The sequence below is a fragment of the Nerophis lumbriciformis genome, linkage group LG12 (assembly GCF_033978685.3).
Source record: "Nerophis lumbriciformis linkage group LG12, RoL_Nlum_v2.1, whole genome shotgun sequence".
Classification (NCBI taxonomy): Eukaryota; Metazoa; Chordata; class Actinopteri; order Syngnathiformes; family Syngnathidae; genus Nerophis; species Nerophis lumbriciformis.
The window spans coordinates 15,937,705-15,958,800 of record NC_084559.2 but is presented as its reverse complement, the minus strand read 5'-3'; the positions used below and the strand labels follow the sequence as shown (position 1 = coordinate 15,958,800).

The 21,096-nt window shown below is 39.6% G+C and overlaps 2 protein-coding genes across 3 annotated transcripts in view; both read right to left on the bottom strand.

Moving 5' to 3' along the window:
• Positions 1-1,118, bottom strand: part of LOC133595404 (max dimerization protein 1-like) — a 47,171-nt gene extending 46,053 nt beyond the window's left edge. For both annotated transcript variants that reach the window (XM_072914319.1, XM_072914320.1), the window contains exons 1-2: positions 990-1,118; positions 375-474 (exon numbers count right to left, since the gene is read on the bottom strand). In XM_072914319.1, the coding sequence (XP_072770420.1) occupies positions 375-474; positions 990-1,056 (167 nt within the window). In that variant the 5' untranslated portion in view covers positions 1,057-1,118. The remainder of the gene's footprint in view (positions 1-374; positions 475-989) is intronic.
• A 3,521-nt stretch (positions 1,119-4,639) lies between these two features.
• LOC140679224 (U4/U6.U5 small nuclear ribonucleoprotein 27 kDa protein-like) lies at positions 4,640-18,363 on the bottom strand. The gene is made up of 6 exons (XM_072914217.1): positions 18,147-18,363; positions 12,888-13,008; positions 12,676-12,767; positions 12,519-12,598; positions 5,256-5,320; positions 4,640-4,958 (listed from the first exon to the last, which is right to left on the bottom strand). The coding sequence occupies exons 1-6, from the start codon at positions 18,181-18,183 to the stop codon at positions 4,904-4,906; spliced, it is 450 nt and encodes a 149-aa protein (XP_072770318.1). The 5' UTR covers positions 18,184-18,363; the 3' UTR covers positions 4,640-4,903.
• Positions 18,364-21,096: the final 2,733 nt, after the last annotated feature.

Below are 21,096 nucleotides of genomic sequence, written 5' to 3'. Positions count from 1 at the left end.
GTGTACGTTATATGAGGCATAAATAACCAACTGAGAACGTGCCTGGTATGTTAACATAACATATTATGGTAAGAGTCATTCAAATAACTATAACATATAGAACATGCTATACGTTTACCAAACAATCTGTCACTCCTAATCGCTAAATCCCATGAAATCTTATACGTCTAGTCTCTTACGTGAATGAGCTAAATATTATTATTTGATATTTTACGGTATTGTGTTAATAATTTCACACATAAGTCGCTCCTGAGTATAAGTCGCACCCCCCGGCCAAACTATGAAAAAAAACTGCGACTTATAGTCCGAAAAATACGGTAATGATTTAATAGGAATGATTAAATGAATGAAAAGAGGGCGAAATGTGTTTCTACCTGCTACTTATGTTTTTCTTGCTTTTGTTCTTCCTTTTCAAGCTTTCTCTCTCTTGGCTGCTCATAAAGGGAGGCATGGAGGCATATCCATGTTCAGCTTCTGCAAGCACATAACAGACAATTGAGCCAAAGCGTGACCGAACTGCGTGCACAAAAAGCTTTAATTTCAACATTCAATCCTTTTAGCATCCGGTCGCCATTCTCAAGGCTTCATCGTAAGCAAAAAAAACAAAAAAACTCCATGATATATCTTTATATTGTGTTTCTCCCCTCAGCCCCCCGGACAATGATGTCATCTTGAACTGGAATAAACCCCACTAGAAAACCACAACAGCAGGAAAGGAGGGGCTGGGGGAAAACAATGTCCCCCAGCAACATCCCATTGCAGCTTTCATTATTTATTAGAAAAAAATATGCACAATTTAAATAAATGCAAACTGCTAAAGTGCATGACAGGAATTGCAAAAAATAAAATGACTGTTGATGCATAGTTTTGCAAAAAAAATAAAAATGCAAAATGTCATTAAATGGTTGTTAAGGTAAATATATGATAAGTGTGAATAGGTGAGTGAAGGGGTTGCAAAAAAATAGTCACTAAAAAGAAGGATACTTTACCTCGTTCTCTGCGGTCAAGGTACTCGGCGGCTTCGATCAACATCTGCACCATTCCAATAGCCGTCATGTTGAATAATAGCACTGATATTATCAACACGATTCGACGAGTGGGTTGTTTTTTTGGTGGGTTTTTTTGTACACAAGCTGCTTCTCGTCCCAAGTCCCGAACACAGCGGCGTATACTCGCACTCAAAAGTGTTGCTGGCTGCTTGGCTTTTTGGCTTTTTTTTTTACAGGGCAAAAAAAAAAATACTATCGTCCTATATGGAAGAGATAATGTGGAAAGGTAAAAAAAAAAAACGCGCCCACGCCAGAAGACACGCGTGTTTTTCCTGGTGTCGTCTCTTTAATGACAGCTGACTTGTGTCAGGTAGACAGGCTAGGCTAAGCTAAGCTAAAGCCTTCACTTTGTCGTTCGGGGAAAAAACTGTTGACTGCTCGTCCAAAAATAAAAAATAAAAATATCGTTAAGTGGTTACAGACTCATTTAGTGGGAAAAACGACGTTTTTTGTTGTTTTTTTTTTTAAGTTTCCCCGGCGATGTCACACAACCTGTCAGCTGATTGAGAAGTAGTTGTGCGCTAGTTCATCGCTGTTTCGTCCCCCAACATCAAGTCTGCTTCCGAAAAAAAAAAAAGTGACTTGAGTATATTTTGACCATATTCCGTGGTTAACGCTTTGTCTGTGGTGGGTTATTATTGGTTACTGGGCCTAGCAAATCGAGACTTCTATTCGGCGTTTAATCTGTCACTCATTCGAATAGGCTGAAACCGATGCCTGTGATCGGCCATTTTGTGCCGACGTCCACGTCAATATTGTGGTTCCGCAGAGCCACAATGGACGCTGTGGCGTTGGGATACAGAGCTGCGCCGTGATTGGCTAGCTCCAGATTAAACGCCACCAACCATTGGTCGCAATATTATCAGGCTCGCATGACGTCACCTGCCTCTGACAGTTTGACCCGCCCTCCTAACGTGCTGCTTCGCGGTGGATGATTGTGATTGGCTGGTGTGGTGTTGTTTGTCCTGTTTTCTGATCGCTGATTGGTCAAATTCACATGCTGGCTCTAAACTGACTCCTCCTACAAAATTTCTACATCCGGGAAGGCACCTTTGCAACTAACATTTTATACATAAATGTCGATTTATAAAAGTAAGGCCTACATTTTCTTATTGGCTTAATGGTTTACCATTATCAATCCAATCTTGGAGAATGATTAAAAGTACAAAAGCCCTCAAAAATGTATATCTTTGTTTTCGTCTTTTAATTTTGTATTATTTATTAATATTTAATACTCTGTATTTGCTGTTGTTTTATTTCCTTGTTGTTCAAAGTGCCTTGAATGTTGTGTGAATTATAAATGTATGTCTGTTGTTCAATAAAAAAAATAATTAAAAAACCTTTGCAGTAGGGATGTCCAATAATGGCTTTTTTGCCGATATCCTACATTGTCCAACTCTTAATTACCGATACCGATATCAACCAATACCGATATATACAGTCGTGGAATTAACACATTATTATGCCTAATTTGGACAACCAGGTATGGTGAAGATAAAGTCCTTTAAAAAAAATAAAAAATAAAATAGGATACATAAATTAAAACATTTTCTTGAATAAAAATTAATAAATGAAAATGAGTAAAATTAACTGTTAAAGGTTAGTACTATTAGTGGACCAGCAGCACGCACAATCATGTGTGCTTACAGACTGTATCCCTTGCAGACTGTATTGATATATAATGTAGGAACCAAAATATTACAAACCCCGTTTCCATATAAGTTGGGAAATTGTGTTAGATGTAAATATAAACGGAATACAATGATTTGCCAATCATTTTCAACCCATATTCAGTTGAATATGCTACAAAGACAACATTTTTGATGTTCAAACTGATAAACTTTTTTTTTTTTGCAAAAATCATTAACTTTAGAATTTGATGCCAGCAACACGTGACAAAGAAGTTGGGAAAGGTGGCAATAAATACTGATAAAGTTGAGGAATGCTCATCAAACACTTGTTTGGAACATCCCACGGGTGTGCAGACTAATTGGGAACAGGTGGGTGCCATGATTGGGTATAAAAACAGCTTCCCAAAAAATGCTCAGTCTTTCACAAGAAAGGATGGGGCGAGGTACCCCCCTTTGTCCACAACTGCGTGAGCAAATAGCCAAACAGTTTAAGAACAACGTTTCTCAAAGTGCGATTGCAAGAAATTTAGGGATTTCAACATCTACGGTCCATAATATCATCAAAAGGTTCAGAGAATCTGGAGAAATCACTCCACGTAAGCGGCATGGCCGGAAACCAACACTGAATGACCGTGACCTTTGATCCCTCAGACGGCACTGTATAAAACAGACATCATTCTCTAAAGGATATCACCACAAGGGCTCAGGAACACTTCAGAAAACCACTGTCACTAAATACAGTTGGTCGCTACATCTGTAAGTGCAAGTTAAAGCTCTACTATGCAAAGCGAAAGCCATTTATCAACAACATCCAGAAACGCCGCCGGCTTCTCTGGGCCCGAGATCATCTAAGATGGACTCATGCAAAGTGGAAAAGTGTTCTGTGGTCTGACGAGTCCACATTTCAAATTGTTTTTGGAAATATTCGACATCGTGTCATCCGGACCAAAGGGGAAGCGAACCATCCAGACTGTTATCGACGCAAAGTTGAAAAGCCAGCATCTGTGATGGTATGGGGATGTATTAGTGCCCAAGGCATGGGTAACTTACACATCTGTGAAGGCACCATTAATGCTGGAAGGTACATACAGGTTTTGGAACAACATATGCTGCCGTCTAAGCGCCATCTTTGTCATGGACATCCCTGCTTATTTCAGCAAGACAATGCCAAGCCACATTCAGCACGTTACAACAGCGTGGATTTGTAAAAAAAAGAGTGCGGGTACTTTCCTGGCCCGCCTGCAGTCCAGACCTGTCTCCCATCGAAAATGCGTGGCGCATTATGAAGCGTAAAATACGACAGCGGAGACCCTGGACTGTTGAACGACTGAAGCTCTACATAAAACAAGAATGGGAAAGAATTCCACTTTCAAATCTTCAACAATTAAGTTTCCTCAGTTCCCAATCGTTTATTGAGTGTTGTTAAAAGAAAAGGTGATGTAACACAGTGGTGAACATGCCCTTTCCCAACTACTTTGGCACGTGTTGCAGCCATGAAATTCTAAGTTAATTATTTGCAAAAAAAAAAAAAAAAAAGTTTATGAGTTTGAACATCAAATATCTTGTCTTTGTAGTGCATTCAATTGCATATGGGTTGAAAAGGATTTGCAAATCATTGTATTGCATTTACATTTACATCTAACACAATTTCCCAACTCATATGGAAACGGGGTTTGTAACAACAGAAAGAAACAACCCTTTTGTGTGAATGAGGGAGGTTTTTTGGGTTGTGCACGAATTGTAAGCGTATCTTGTGTTTTTTATGTTTATTTAATAAAAAAATTAAAAAAAAAACCGATACCAATTATAAAAAACCCGATACCGATAATTTCTGATATTACATTTTAAAGCATTTATCGGCCGATAATATCGTACTGTACTTTGCAGTCATAGTCGTACAACTTGAACAGGCAAATGATTCTGTGTAAAATAAGCAGAAAGTAAAGAACGGATCCAGGACTTTAAAATGACTTTATTCAAACAAAACTAACAACTGTCAGGAGTAGAGGACAAATTCAACTCATGATTGCAATGCAATTTGCATCAATACTAAACACAAACACTAACTTAATTGAATCCAGGATTTACAAATGTATATACAAAAGTCTTCAATCCCACAGAAAAGGTTACATATTAACAGGAAAAAGCAAACACTCATCCATCTTTGTCAAAGACAAAAAAAGGTGTGTTTCATCAGCAAAGCTGCAGAGATGTTGGGGACTTTCATGCGATGAAGTCGAGCGGTCTGTTGAACCCACCTTTTCTGTTCATGTACTGCCTAGAAAATGAGTATAAAAAAAGCTAAACATTACATCACTGTTACCCCGCAACACTCAGAGGTTACATCATCATGAGCCAATGGGGAAGCCAGGATCTTTGCATGGAAACACCTGCAAAAGTGATTGGCTACAATAGCAGTGATTGCACTTCCTGTGATGAAGGGGGGAGACAACTTGACATTTTAGAACAGCCATTTGGACCAACTGCGGTGCGTCTGATGACTAACATTACATCTCACACAACTTTAATAAAATGTGACAGCATGTCAAAACATTTGTCTCTGCCCTTGCCATACCTGTATTTTCTCTTCATGGACACATTGATAGCAAATGCTTTGGTCGATCCTTCGCTTTTCTTCCCCTGAGAAAAAAAAAAAAAACTGTATGTCTTTCATACGTTCCTCAAGATGGCTACCTAGTTCAAGTTAGCAGCCAATAGCAAACAAACGTCATTTGAATGAAAATGCAAATGCTGCCTAAACATTTGCAATGTATAATACCTACATACAGAAAACACTTTGACAAGAATAAACATGACATTCACAAACAAGACGTACGCCTCTGCTAATTAATGCACTTTAGGAAGAACGGAATAAAGTCAATATATTTGCTGCAGTTTACATATATTGTCTCGGTTATCTCAAACAAATTAGTCTATTTCCCATTTATCATTCTACAGAATGAAGTGCACAAACAAATAATCTCATGCATCTGTGATTTAGACCCAATCCCAATACACCCCCTCACTCACTACCACAAGCCCTCACTCACTACCACTAGCCCTCACTCACTACCACTAGCCCTCACTCACTACCACAAGCCCTCACTCACTACCACTAGCCCTCACTCACTACCACAAGCCCTCACTCACTACCACAAGCCCTCACTCACTACCACTAGCCCTCACTCACTACCACTAGCCCTCACTCACTACCACTAGCCCTCACTCACTACCACAAGCCCTCACTCACTACCACTAGCCCTCACTCACTACCACTAGCCCTCACTCACTACCACTAGCCCTCACTCACTACCACAAGCCCTCACTCACTACCACTAGCCCTCACTCACTACCACTAGCCCTCACTCACTACAAATAGCCCTCACTCACTACCACTAGCCCTCACTCACTACCACTAGCCCTCACTCACTACAAATAGCCCTCACTCACTACAAATAGCCCTCACTCACTACAAATAGCCCTCACTCACTACAAATAGCCCTCACTCACTACCACAAGCCCTCACTCACTACAAATAGCCCTCACTCACTACAAATAGCCCTCACTCACTACAAATAGCCCTCACTCACTACAAATAGCCCTCACTCACTACAAATAGCCCTCACTCACTACCACTAGCCCTCACTCACTACCACTAGCCCTCACTCACTACCACTAGCCCTCACTCACTACCACTAGCCCTCACTCACTACCACTAGCCCCCACTCACTACCACTAGCCCTCACTCACTACCACTAGCCCTCACTCACTACAAATAGCCCTCACTCACTACCACTAGCCCTCACTCACTACCACTAGCCCTCACTCACTACAAATAGCCCTCACTCACTACAAATAGCCCTCACTCGCTACAAATAGCCCTCACTCGCTACCACTAGCCCTCACTCGCTACCACTAGCCCTCACTCGCTACAAATAGCCCTCACTCGCTACAAATAGCCCTCACTCGCTACCACTAGCCCTCACTCACTACCACTAGCCCTCACTCACTACCACTAGCCCTCACTCACTACCACTAGCCCTCACTCACTACAAATAGCCCTCACTCACTACCACTAGCCCTCACTCACTACCACTAGCCCTCACTCACTACCACTAGCCCTCACTCACTACAAATAGCCCTCACTCACTACCACTAGCCCTCACTCACTACCACTAGCCCTCACTCACTACCACTAGCCCTCACTCACTACAAATAGCCCTCACTCACTACAAATAGCCCTCACTCACTACAAATAGCCCTCACTCACTACCACAAGCCCTCACTCACTACAAATAGCCCTCACTCACTACAAATAGCCCTCACTCACTACAAATAGCCCTCACTCACTACCACTAGCCCTCACTCACTACCACTAGCCCTCACTCACTACCACTAGCCCTCACTCACTACCACTAGCCCTCACTCACTACCACTAGCCCTCACTCACTACCACTAGCCCTCACTCACTACCACAAGCCCTCACTCACTACCACTAGCCCTCACTCACTACCACTAGCCCTCACTCACTACAAATAGCCCTCACTCACTACAAATAGCCCTCACTCACTACCACTAGCCCTCACTCACTACCACTAGCCCTCACTCACTACAAATAGCCCTCACTCACTACAAATAGCCCTCACTCACTACAAATAGCCCTCACTCACTACAAATAGCCCTCACTCGCTACCACTAGCCCTCACTCGCTACCACTAGCCCTCACTCGCTACAAATAGCCCTCACTCACTACCACTAGCCCTCACTCACTACCACTAGCCCTCACTCACTACCACTAGCCCTCACTCACTACCACTAGCCCTCACTCACTACCACAAGCCCTCACTCACTACCACAAGCCCTCACTCACTACCACTAGCCCTCACTCACTACCACTAGCCCTCACTCACTACCACTAGCCCTCACTCACTACCACTAGCCCTCACTCACTACCACTAGCCCTCACTCACTACCACAAGCCCTCACTCACTACCACTAGCCCTCACTCACTACCACTAGCCCTCACTCACTACAAATAGCCCTCACTCACTACCACTAGCCCTCACTCACTACCACTAGCCCTCACTCACTACAAATAGCCCTCACTCACTACAAATAGCCCTCACTCACTACAAATAGCCCTCACTCACTACAAATAGCCCTCACTCGCTACCACTAGCCCTCACTCGCTACCACTAGCCCTCACTCGCTACCACTAGCCCTCACTCGCTACAAATAGCCCTCACTCACTACCACTAGCCCTCACTCACTACCACTAGCCCTCACTCACTACCACTAGCCCTCACTCACTACCACAAGCCCTCACTCACTACCACAAGCCCTCACTCACTACCACTAGCCCTCACTCACTACCAATAGCCCTCACTCACTACCACTAGCCCTCACTCACTACCAATAGCCCTCACTCACTACCAATAGCCCTCACTCACTACCAATAGCCCTCACTCACTACCAATAGCCCTCACTCACTACCAATAGCCCTCACTCACTACCAATAGCCCTCACTCACTACCAATAGCCCTCACTCACTACCACCAGCCCTCACTCACTACCACTAGCCCTCACTCACTACCACTAGCCCTCACTCACTACAAATATCCCTCACTCACTACCCCTAGCCCTCACTCACTACCACTAGCCCTCACTCACTACCACTAGCCCTCACTCACTACCACTAGCCCTCACTCACTACCACTAGCCCTCACTCACTACCACTAGCCCTCACTCACTACAAATAGCCCTCACTCACTACAAATAGCCCTCACTCACTACAAATAGCCCTCACTTACTACCACTAGCCCTCACTCACGACAAATAGCCCTCACTCACGACAAATAGCCCTCACTCACGACACATAGCCCTCACTCACTACAAATAGCCCCCACTCACTACAAATAGCCCTCACTCACTACCACTAGCCCTCACTCACTACCACTAGCCCTCACTCACTACCAATAGCCCTCACTCACTACAAATAGCCCTCACTCACTACCACTAACCCTCACTCACTACAAATAGCCCTCACTCACTACAAATAGCCCTCACTCACTACCACTAACCCTCACTCACTACCACTAACCCTCACTCACTACAAATAGCCCTCACTCACTACAAATAGCCCTCACTCACTACAAATAGCCCTCACTCACTACAAATAGCCCTCACTCACTACAAATAGCCCTCACTCACTACAAACAGCCCTCACTCACTACCACTAGCCCTCACTCACTACAAATAGCCCTCACTGACTACAAATAGCCCTCACTCACTACAAATAGCCCTCACTCACTACAAACAGCCCTCACTCACTACAAATAGCCCTCACTCACTACAAATAGCCCTCACTCACTACAAATAGCCCTCACTCACTACCGCTAGCCCTCACTCACTACCACTAGCCCTCACTCACTACCACTAGCCCTCACTCACTACCACTAGCCCTCACTCACTACCACTAGCCCTCACTCACTACCACTAGCCCTCACTCACTACCACTAGCCCTCACTCACTACAAATAGCCCTCACTCACTACAAATATCCCTCACTCACTACAAATAGCCCTCACTCACTACCACAAGCCCTCGAAATGAAGCAAAAAGGGTAGAGTTTTGTAATCTTCCCCAAGAATTGGGACACGGTATAGCTCGGTTGGTAGAGCGGCCGGGCCAGCAACTTGAGGGTTCCAGGTTCGATCCCCGCTTCTGCCATCCTAGTCACTGCCGTTGTGTCCTTGGGCAAGACACTTTATCCACCTGCTCCCAGTGCCACCCACACTGGTTTAAATGTAACTTAGATATTGGGTTTCACTATGTAAAGCGCTTTGAGTCACTAGAGAAAAGCGCCATATAAATATAATTCACTTCACTTCACTTCACTTGCTACGTCACTGAATAGTTTACATTTGTGCACGTAAGCGACTACATAATTAAGTCTGCGCATACGTTCCACCTAGAGTTGTACCGACACCAATATTTAGGTACCAAAATGTATATCACTATGTATTTCAATACTTTTCAAACTAAAAGAACACAAAAAATGTCATCATTGGCTTCATTTTAATATAACATTTATGATAAAACAAGCTTCTTATTGCACCCAAATAACATTATTGGAATAAAAATTAAAATGTGCATCAAACACATGGGCTTTTCCTATTGCAATCAAATTACAGTTTACGATTATTTTACATATTAGATAAAGCCTGCCATAATCTATTATTAGGTTAGAATGGAATAGAAAGCTTTATTGACATTGTATTAAATGCTTCATGATAAAGGTGACGCTTTAAACAAGGAGCAACGCGCTTCAAGTGTTGCTCTAAAACAGGGGTGCTCACACTTTTTCTGCAGGCGAGCTACTTTTCAATTGATCAAGTCGTGGGGATCTACCTCATTCATATATATAATTTATATTTACTTATTTATGAAACATATGTTTTTGTTAACAAGTTAAAGGTGTTTAATGATAATACAAGCATGTTTAACACATATAGTTAATATTGTTAATAAATTAAAGGTGTTTAATGAAAATACAAGTTTGTTTAATACATATAGTTAATATTGTTAACAAGTTAAAGGTGATTAATGATAATACAAGCATGTTTAACACATATAGTTAATATTGTTAAGTTAAAGGTGTTTAAAGATAATGCAAACATGTTTAACACATATAGTTAATATTGTTAACAAGTTAAAGATGTTTAGTGATAATGCAAGCATGTTTAACACATAGTTAATATTGTTAATAAATTAAAGGTGTTTAATGATAATACAAGAATGTTTAACACATAGTTAATATTGTTAACAAGTTAAAGGTGTTTAAAGATAATACAAGCATGTTTAACACATATAGTTAATATTGTTAACAAGTTAAAGGTGTTTAAAGATAATACAAGCATGTTTAACACATATAGTTAATATTGTTAACAAGTTAAAGGTGTTTAAAGATAATACAAGCATGTTTAACACTTATAGTTAATATTGGTAATAAGTTAAAGGTGTTTAAAGATAAAACAAGCATGTTTAACACATATACCGTAGTTAATATTGTTAATAAGTTAAAAGTGTTTAGAGATAATACAAGCATGTTTAACACATATAGATTCCTTGCTTTCATGAAGACAAGAATATAAGTTAGTGTATTACCTGATTCTGATGACTTGCATTGATTGGAATCAGACAGTGGTGTTAATAAGGTCCGCATTTTCGAATGGAGGAGAAAAAAAGTCCTCCTTTCTGTCCAATACCACATGAAAGTGGTTGGTTTTTGGCATTTTATTTATCCAGCTTCCGTACTCCTTTGTATACACTTTACAAGAAATACATTGTCGGCAAACTCCGTAGCTTGCTAGCTTGTGCACGCCAGCTTTCTGAGACTCTTATTTTGGTAGCGCAGGCAGGAGGAAGTAGCGCTTTTATTGTGCAACTGTGCAGTCGGTCTTTGGAGTTGACGACAGGTACGCGCCAGAGTCTGTTGAAATAAAGTGTTTCTCGCCTTCCAGTTGGTAATTTTAATGAGCTGGCAGCAGCCAGCGTCATCTCAGAAGACCCTCGGGTGCCGTGAATGTCAATCAAGTGACGAAAGTGACGTCATAGTGAAGATTTATGATCGCTCATTTTTAGGACTATTTTTTTAATGGCTGGCTGGTGATCGACTGACACACCCTCCGAGATCGACCGGTAGCTCGCGATCGACGTAATGAGCACCCCTGCTCTAAAACATGCCTCGCCAAATGTGACGATTAGCATTGCCACCTTTTCTTCACACTTAGGTAAACATTGAAATAAGCATTCAGATCTGCACAAGGAGTTTAAATAGTGACAGGTAATAATGTAGTTGTTACAGCTGTCCTGCTGTTCTGCTCCGGTGCAGATTTTATTCGAGGAGGATAGAGCAGACGTTCCCTTCAGGGTCGACGTTTTCGTTGGGTTAACACCCTTCACTTTACCCATCAATGCGTCTGCTAAGCTTCATTTTCACGTCATAATGACGAGGCCGCCGATTTGTGAAAATCTGGTTGCTTTATGGTTAGTTTTGCAGGACACAACCAGACCCGTTCATCCTGCTACTGCGCAGTGCATGCGCTACCCCTCTCTCTCTTTACTCGCCCACTCACTCACTGACGTCACTCAGACAACACTTTGCCATGCTTGCAAACACACACACACACTCTCATGAGTTAAACAGCTTCCCTGCTGTGCACATGTAGACGCGCAGAGCTGCTTGGATTGATGCCAAATATTAGCAGCGTTAAAACCGCCCAATTAGCAGTAAACTAATGCAAGTGAAATGACTATATTTTGTAACAAATTGCGACAATGTGTTTTAACTTTAACAAATGTGTTTTATCTGCTATCAGGCTTATCTGTGTACATTTATCCATAGTTTTCTTTTTAGTACTTACTAATAATTGTATTTTTCTTCAAGCACAGACCAGGAGTGGCAACCATAAATCATGAAGCATTTAATATAATGTAAATAAAGCTTTTTATTATATTCTAATCTAATCCTTGATTATGGCAGACTATATGTAATATGGAAAACTGTAAATTGTTCTTTGAGTGCATCAAGAAAAGCTCAATGTGTTTAATGCCCTTTAATTTATATTGTAACCTTCTAAAATTGTTATTTGAGTGCAATAGGAAACATATGTTTATTGTATTGCAAGATTTTCTGTTAAAATAAAGCCATTTATTGTAGTTCCTTTTATTTTGAAAAGTATCGATATACATTTTGGTACCGGTGCACGCACGCGCACAGACACACATATACATATAAATATCTATATAGAAATTTGCACATCATCAAACACACTTACCTTAGTGGTGTTAAACGTTGCAAATCCCATCAGTTTCATCATCTCAATTTCCTCTTCAGTTTTGCCTTGCATGTCCTCGGCTGTTAAAAAAAATAGGTTTAATTGTGTGGACTTCCATTACTGTACGAGAATATTGAATGTCAACACGGCCTGATACCTGATATTTGAACGGGCTTGGATGACTTTGTATCTTTACTTTCTTTTTGTCTCATAGGAGAAAGGGACGAAGAACGATGGCGCCGAGGAGATCTGCGGAGGGAAAACAGTATGGCTACAAAATGCTGAATTGGTATGATTTATAGGTGGTGAAGTTCATCCTAATGCACTTACATAAATATATATATATATTGAAATTTAAAGTTCCCTCACCTTGAGCGCCTCCTGTGAGGAGATCTTGAACGACTTCTTCTTCTCTCTCTGTCTCTATCTCGATCTCTCTCCCTTCTCCTTCGATCGCGTTCACGTGAATTGGAGCGGGAACGCCTCCTTTCTGCATGCAATACATTGATTGATTGAAACTTTTATTAGTAGATTGCACAGTACAGTACATATTCCGTACAATTGACCACTAAATGGTAACACCCGAATACGTTTTTTAACATGTTTAAGTTGGAGTCCACGTTAATCAATTCATGGTAGACATTAAGTGAGTTATCATTGGAATGTGAACACCGTACGCAAAATAACAATGCAGGATTAATGATTAATTCTTCATCTAACCGGTGAGAGCAGAAGTTTTACAGTAAGTGATGGTTTTATCATGTTTGTGGTTTGTATTTCTTTTTTAGCACTTCGCAATAGTGCTACTCGCTGGATCTGCTTATTACTCAGCTTCTAAAACGTGTAGCTCATCCTCTGTATATTCAGGATCAAAAATATAAGGCTCTGAATCATTTGTCCCAAAGTAGTCATCGTTGGCTTACATCAAGTCTGCCATGATTAGTGGTAGTTGCTGACGAAGGAAATAGAAAATGTGATGCGCCTTTGAAAATAATACTAACCCTGTATGCTTAAAGGGGAACTTCACTTTTTTTCTTTAATTTTGCACATCTTTCACAATCACTATGAAAGACACGACGAACGCATTCTAACACGTGAATAAATGTAAATGAAAGTTCGGTTACAGCATAGCCAATGGGTGGTCCTCTATTCTGCCCATAAAACCCAATAAAGAAACATCTAAAAAGCACCAACAATGCTACACTTATAGTTTGTGACTTCAATATTAACCAACTATTAGTGACATTGTTATTATAAGCGCTAACTAGAGATGTCAGATAATGGCTTTTTTGCCGATATTCCGATATTGTCCAACTCTTAATTACCGATTCCGATATCAACCGATACCGATATATACAGTCGTGGAATTAACACATTATTATGCCTAATTTTGTTGTGATGCCCCGCTGGATGCATTAAACAATGTAACAAGGTTTTCCAAAACAAATCAACTCAAGTTATGGAAAAAAATGCCAACATGGCACTACCATATTTATTATTGAAGTCACAAAGTGCATTATTTTTTTAACATGCCTCAAAACAGCAGCTTGGAATTTGGGACATGCTCTCCCTGAGAGAGCATGAGGAGGTTGAGGTGGGCGGGGTTTTGGGTAGGGGGTAGCGGGAAGTGTATGTTGTAGCGTCACGGAAGAGTTAGTGTCGCAAGGGGTTCGGGGTATTTGTTCTGTTGTGTTTATGTTGTGTTACCGTGCGGATGTTCTCCCGAAATGTGTTTGTCATTCTTGTTTGGTGTGGGTTCACAGTGTAAAAGTACTCATTTGTAGCATCATTTGAAAGGTCACCCGCTAGAGAGTGAAGAGTGCTTGAAACTCCGCATGTCAACATCTCTGGCCGGTGCCACTCCAACAAGCATCCAGCACTGACCCAATTGACCCTGGCGTCTTCCATTTCCACATCAACAAAAAATAGTCAACAACACAAGGAGATAACATCCGCAGGAACCTACCACATAGCGAAGGACATACACTATTTGATTTCCTATTATGCAGCTCATTTTTATTTGACACTTATTGAAATATCTTGTGTGACATCATGCACCAAAGTGCACTTTATTTGTTTTAAACTATTGTAGTGGCGCTCTGTACAAAAAGTGCACTTTAATTTAGTGTTGTTTTGATATGTCATCTTAGTGACATCATGCACAAAAGTGCACTAATAGCTTGTTTTAAAATGTCTAGACAATCTTGCACTTTATGTTTTGAAATGACATGCATGTTTGTGCCACTGCTTAATAACTGTTTAATAAATACACTTTTGCTAAATTGACTTAGTTGTGATTTCCCTCTCTGCATGAAAGTTTAAAATGAGCATATATTAATGCAGTATGAAGAAGAATGTTTTAATGTAGACACATAGAATCATCATACTGCTGTGATTATATGCATCAAGTGTTCATTCAAGGCTCAGGCAAAATATGGAGATATATATCGTGTATCGTGACATGGCCTAAACATATCGAGATATTAATAAAAGGCCATATCGCCCAGCCCGGGGGTCAGCAACCCGTAGCTCTCGAGCCGCATGCGGCTCTTTAGTGCCGTCCTAGAGGCTCCCTGGAGCATTTTTTTTTTTAAATTTGAAAATGGGAAAAGATGGGGGAAAAAAAATAAATTACTTTTCGTATGTTTTTTGTTTGAGGACAAACATGACAAACTTTCCCAATTGTTAGAACTACCACAGTTTAATATATTTGTGTGTATGCTTCACTGAAGACACTATTTGGTGAACATTGTTTTGTCCTACTAATTTCGGCGGTTCTTGAACTCACCATAGTGTGGAATGTGACGCAACAGTTTGTTTACATGTAAAATCTTCCACTCCTTTGTCTCATTTTGTCCACCAAAAGTTTTATGCTGTCCGTGAATGCACAAAGGTGAGTTTTGTTGATGTTATTGACTTGTTGGAGTGCTAATCAGGCATATTTGGTCAGTGCATGACTGCAAGCTAATCGATGCTAACATGCTATTTAGGCTAGCTGTATGTACATATTGCATCATTGTGTCTCATTTGTAGGTATATTTGAGCTCATTTAATATCCTTTACATTTACCCTCTTTGTATATCATTTAGTTGTGCATGTCTTGATGCCAAATATTGTAATAAATCTATTAATATATACACACATTGTACTATAAAGTTAGTTCTACGTACCGGTACATATATACACATTCTACATGAGCTAGTTCTACGTACTTTACATATATACACATTCTACAAGAGTTAGTTCTACGTACATATATACACATTCTACATGAGTTAGTTCTACGTACAGTACATATATACACATTCTACAAGAGTTAGTTCTACGTACATATATACACATTCTACATGAGTTAGTTCTACGTACATATACACACATTCTACATAGAAAAAAACACAAGATACACTTTCAACTAGTGCATCAACCCCCAAAAAAACCCTCCCTCCCCCATTCACACTCATACACACCCACTCACACAAAAAGGGGTTGTTTTTTCTGCTATCAATATTCTGGTTCCCACAACATGGACAACATTTCTGCAAGGGACACAACACAGTCCCTGAAGCACACTTGATTGTTTGTGCTGCTGGTCCACTAACATTTTCATTTAATTACTATTTTTTCTTTCTTTTTTCTCCCTTATGTAATTATTTTTATATTGTTTTACTTTCCCTTTTATCTAAGAAAATATTTATTTATCTTATCTATAAAAAATAAAAATAAAAATAAAAAATAGGAAAGAAAGGACCTTATCTTCACCAGACCTGGTGGTAAATGAAATTAGCTTCGTTTAAAGATTATTTTTTTTTAAACCAGGTCCAGTCCAGATAATGTCCAAGTCGGGTCCAGCAACACACACCTTCATTCATGTACACTGAGGAAAAAGAAAAAAAAACCAGAAAATTTGTAAATGTATGTACAGTCCATCTTATGTTCAGGTCACTAAAAATTAGGGAATACAACAACAGATAGCATATAATCTATAAACATAATTACACTTTCAACATAAGCCTTTGAGGACTTGCCATCTTTTTTTATGTTTTTTGGCATCATTATCGTTTTCAACCATGTAACTTTCTAAAGTTAAAAAATACTGAATAAATGTTTTAAAGAAAGTAATACTAAGTGAATATCTGTTTTTGGCCTTAAAAATAAACCTTTTACCGAGTACTATAATTAAATTGATTAAATCATGATTGTCAATGAACTCTCCCAAAATAACAGAAACCACATCAAGCTTCATAAACATTTTTTTGGTCCAATATGGCTCTTTCAACATTTTGGGTTGCCGACCCCTGGCCCAGCCCTTGTACATATACACACATTGTACTATAAAGTTAGTTCTACGTACATATATACACATTCTACATGAGTTAGTTCTGCGTACATATATACACATTCTACATGAGTTAGTTCTACGTACATATATACACATTCTACATGAGTTAGTTCTACGTACACATACACACATTGTACTATAAAGTTAGTTCTACGTACACATAAACACATTCTACTATAAAGTTAGTTCTACGTACATATATACACATTCTACATGAGACACACATTCTACAATAAAGTTAGTTCTACGTACATATATACACATTCTACATGAGTTAGTTCTACGTACATATATACACATTCTACATGAGTTAGTTCTACGTACACATACACATTCTACTATAAAGTTAATTCTACGTACATATATACACATTCTACATTAGTTAGTTCTACGTACATATATACACATTCTACATTAGTTAGTTTACGTACATATACACACATTCTACATGAGTTAGTTTACGTACATATATACACATTCTACATTAGATAGTTTACGTACGTACATACACATTCTACATGAGTTAGTTTACGCACATATATACACATTCTACTTTAGTTAGTTTACGTACATATATACACATTCTACATTAGTTAGTTTACGTACATATATACACATTTTACATGAGTTAGTTTACGTACATATATACACATTCTACATGAGTTACTTTACGTAAATATATACACATTCTACATAAGTTAGTTCTACGTACATATATACACATTCTACATTAGTTAGTTCTACGTACATATATACACATTCTACATGAGTTACTTTACGTAAATATATACACATTCTACATAAGTTAGTTCTACGTATATATACACACATTCTACATGAGTTAGTTCTACATACATATACACACATTCTACATTAGTTAGTTCTACGTACATATACTCACATTCTACATTAGTTAGTTTACGTACATATATACACATTCTACATGAGTTAGTTTTACGTACATATATACACATTCTACATGAGTTAGTTCTACGTACATATATACACATTCTACATGAGTTAGTTCTACGTACATATATACACATTCTACATGAGTTAGTTCTACGTACATATATACACATTCTACTTTAGTTAGTTTATGTACATATATACACATTCTACATTAATTAGTTTACGTACATATATACACATTCTACATTAGTTAGTTTACGTACATGTATACACATTCTACATATACACACATTCTACTAGAAAGGAGTAACTCCTTTCTTTTCTAGAACGTTCTCGACTCAGGCTAAATTACACACACAACACATTTGGTGTCTTACCACGCCTTGGAGGGGTTCGACTGCGGCTCCTTCCCATCTTAAACAGTCAAATATTTAGAAAGAGAAGCCCGACAAGGTACAACAAATTAAATGGAGAATCTGTAGAATATTTGAGCTTGTCGCCGCCATTAACGACACAACTCCGTTGTTCGATGCCCACTTCCGCTTGTCCAATGCCCACTTCCGCTTGTCCTTTTCTCCACAGCGTCCCCTGTCGACTTGGAGGAGAACCTGTCGTATGACATGAGCGCCTCTGTTGAGCAAATTGTAAATGTGGCTCTAAAAATAATTAGTAAAAATGAATAGAAATTATGCCCTGCGATGAGGTGGCGACTTGTCCAGGGTGTACCCCGCCTTCCGCCCGATTGTAGCTGAGATAGGCTCCAGCGCCCCCGCGACCCCAAAGGGAATAAGCGGTAGAAAATGGATGGATGGAATAGAAATTATGTAATTAAAATAGGAGACATACATATCCATACTTAAATGTCATTTGGTTTTAAATAAAACTTTAATGACAGGAGATATATGATAACCTTCCAACATTCACTTGCACATTCTAATTTGAAATAAAAAATAACTATGAGCAAACAACAATTTTTGAACACAGAAATAAACAGGAGGTATTTTGCATACACGTACAGTTTGGACACACCTTCTCATTCATTTTCTTTATTTTAATGACTATTTACATTGTAGATTGTCACATAAAAACTATGAATGAACACATGTGGAGTTATGTACTTAACAAAAACATGGTGAAATAACTGAAAACATGTTTTATAGTCTAGTTTCTTCAAAATAGCCACCCTTTGCACACTCTTGGCATTCTCTCCATGAGCTTCAAGTACACCTTAGAAGTGAAAACCCTTTCAGGTGACTACTTCTTTACGCTCATGGAGAGAATGCCAAGAGTGTGCAAAGCAGTAATCAGAGCAAAGGGTGGCTATTTTGAACTAGTTAGAATATAAAACATGTTTTCAGTTATTTCACCTTTATTTGTTAAGTACATAACTCCACATAGGATAGGATAGGTCAAGTACAACAAAACTATGTTTTCAGCACAAACTCGTTCAAGATTAGACAAACAAACAGTGTACAGAGTTACAGAACAGGAACGCTGATGGGTCGCCGTAAAAGATGGGAAAAAGGTAAAACGCTGGGGAAGAAGATGAGTAAAAAAAAATACAATCTAGACTGGGCTCCTAAGGGGGCCTAGTCTGGAGTGGAGCTGGGTCCCTGGAGGTCGACTGCTGCTATGAAGCGATGCCAGCCGTCCATCACCCCGAAGGGGAATCAATCGGTGGTGAAGGCGTGGGGTGGGGGAGTAGGGGTGTGTGTGTGTGTATATATGCCCATTGTCTTGGGTGTGTTGATGTAGTGTCCATAGGCCTGGGGTCGCTCTGCCTGCCAGCAAAAGTTCGACTCCAGGTGTCGTTGAGGAGGGAGGGAGGTCAAAAGCGTCCATCATTGAGGTGTCCTCGGGGATGTTTTCAGAACAGCCTGTTCCTGCGAGTCAAATCGTAGATTAGGTTTTTCGTTTTTCCGCAAGCAGACATTACAATGGCTTGTCTGTTCTATTTGTCCATGCTGGCCTTCATATGTGTTCATTCATAGTTTCGATGCCTTCAGTGACAATCTACAATGAAAAGAGTCATGAAAATAAAGAAAACGCATTGAATGAGAAGGTGTGTCCAAACTTTTGGCCTGTACTGTACGTAAATGGAAAATGTGGAATGACGAGTGCCTTCAGTGTATATACAAGTCTTCAAGCTGCAGTTACAAACATATTTTATAGATACCCACTTTTTTTTTTTACGATTTTGCCAGCTTTCATCTGTTTTTTTTCTTTTCTTGCTTTAATAACATCTATTGTCTGATTGATTTACAATAAACAGCATTCAGAGCACAATCAGTAGCTATCAGTACATTAGTATACCTGCGACATCAACGTGATACTTATAGCTAAACCATTAGATGCTACGATCAGACACCAAATGCACATTTACATTGTTGTATATGGGGGATGAAGGGTGAACTATTTTAGGGGAATTAGAAAGCTGCATTTGTGTATATTTTGTGTAGATCCTCCTGAGACCCGGCGTCCTCTGCAGTAGATATTCGTTTTTTGGTCTATTTCTTCAAAGATACACATTTTAGAGAAACGAATAGCCCTGTTATGCAAAAGATAAATAATCACTACAGAGGACGCTGGTCCTCAGGAGGAGATCTTCAGAACAATTCTTGACTCCAATATGCAAAGTGGAGACTCTTTTTGAGTCATGGTGACAAATAGGGGTGTAACGGTACACAAAAATTTCGGTTCGGTACGTACCTGTCATGTCTGTTTAATCATGTTTTGTTTTAGTTATTGGACTTTTTAGTTTCTGGCTTTTCACTCCCTTGTCTTTTTTCCATGATTACCCATTAGTTTCACCTGTTCCACGTTTGGACTCATTGTGCACTCTTGTTTGTCACCATAGCAACCCATTAGTTTTCACCTGTCACGTCACGCACCTGTTTCACGTTTTGAGTCACGCACCTGTTTTCGTTAATCATGTCTGTAGTATTTAAGTTCATTGTTTTTCAGTTTGTCTGTCTGGTGACATCCCCACATTTATGCTCTGCACATTTCTGACTCTTTTTTCATGTCCATCGTTCACGCTGCTCCTTTTTGTCCATGCCAAGTAAGTTTTGTTTATTATTGCCACAGTTAGTGTTTTTTGTTGTTCATAGTTTTTGCCTTTGTGCAAGTGTTTGGTTTCATAGTTTGTTCTCCGCCTTTTGTTTACTTCATTGTTTTGTATTTATAGTGTTTAAATAAAAATGTACCTTCATTCCCGTCTCGCCCGAGCCAACTTTCCGTTGCCTCCGAGAAAAACTAAACCCCAGGACCAAGTCATGACAGTATGTCACCAGCAAGACAAACTGAAAAACAATGAACTTAAATACT

Excerpts from the sequence above, each read along its gene's own strand:
- LOC140679224 (XM_072914217.1), bottom strand. The coding sequence starts at position 18,183 with ATGGGAAGGAGCCGCAGTCGAACCCCTCCAAGGCGTG. Across the intron at positions 12,768-12,887 it reads CCTCACAGGAGGCGCTCAAG|ATCTCCTCGGCGCCATCGTT; the intron begins GTGAGGGAACTT and ends TTCCCTCCGCAG. Across the intron at positions 5,321-12,518 it reads CAACGTTTAACACCACTAAG|GGGAAGAAAAGCGAAGGATC; the intron begins GTAAGTGTGTTT and ends TTTTTTTCTCAG.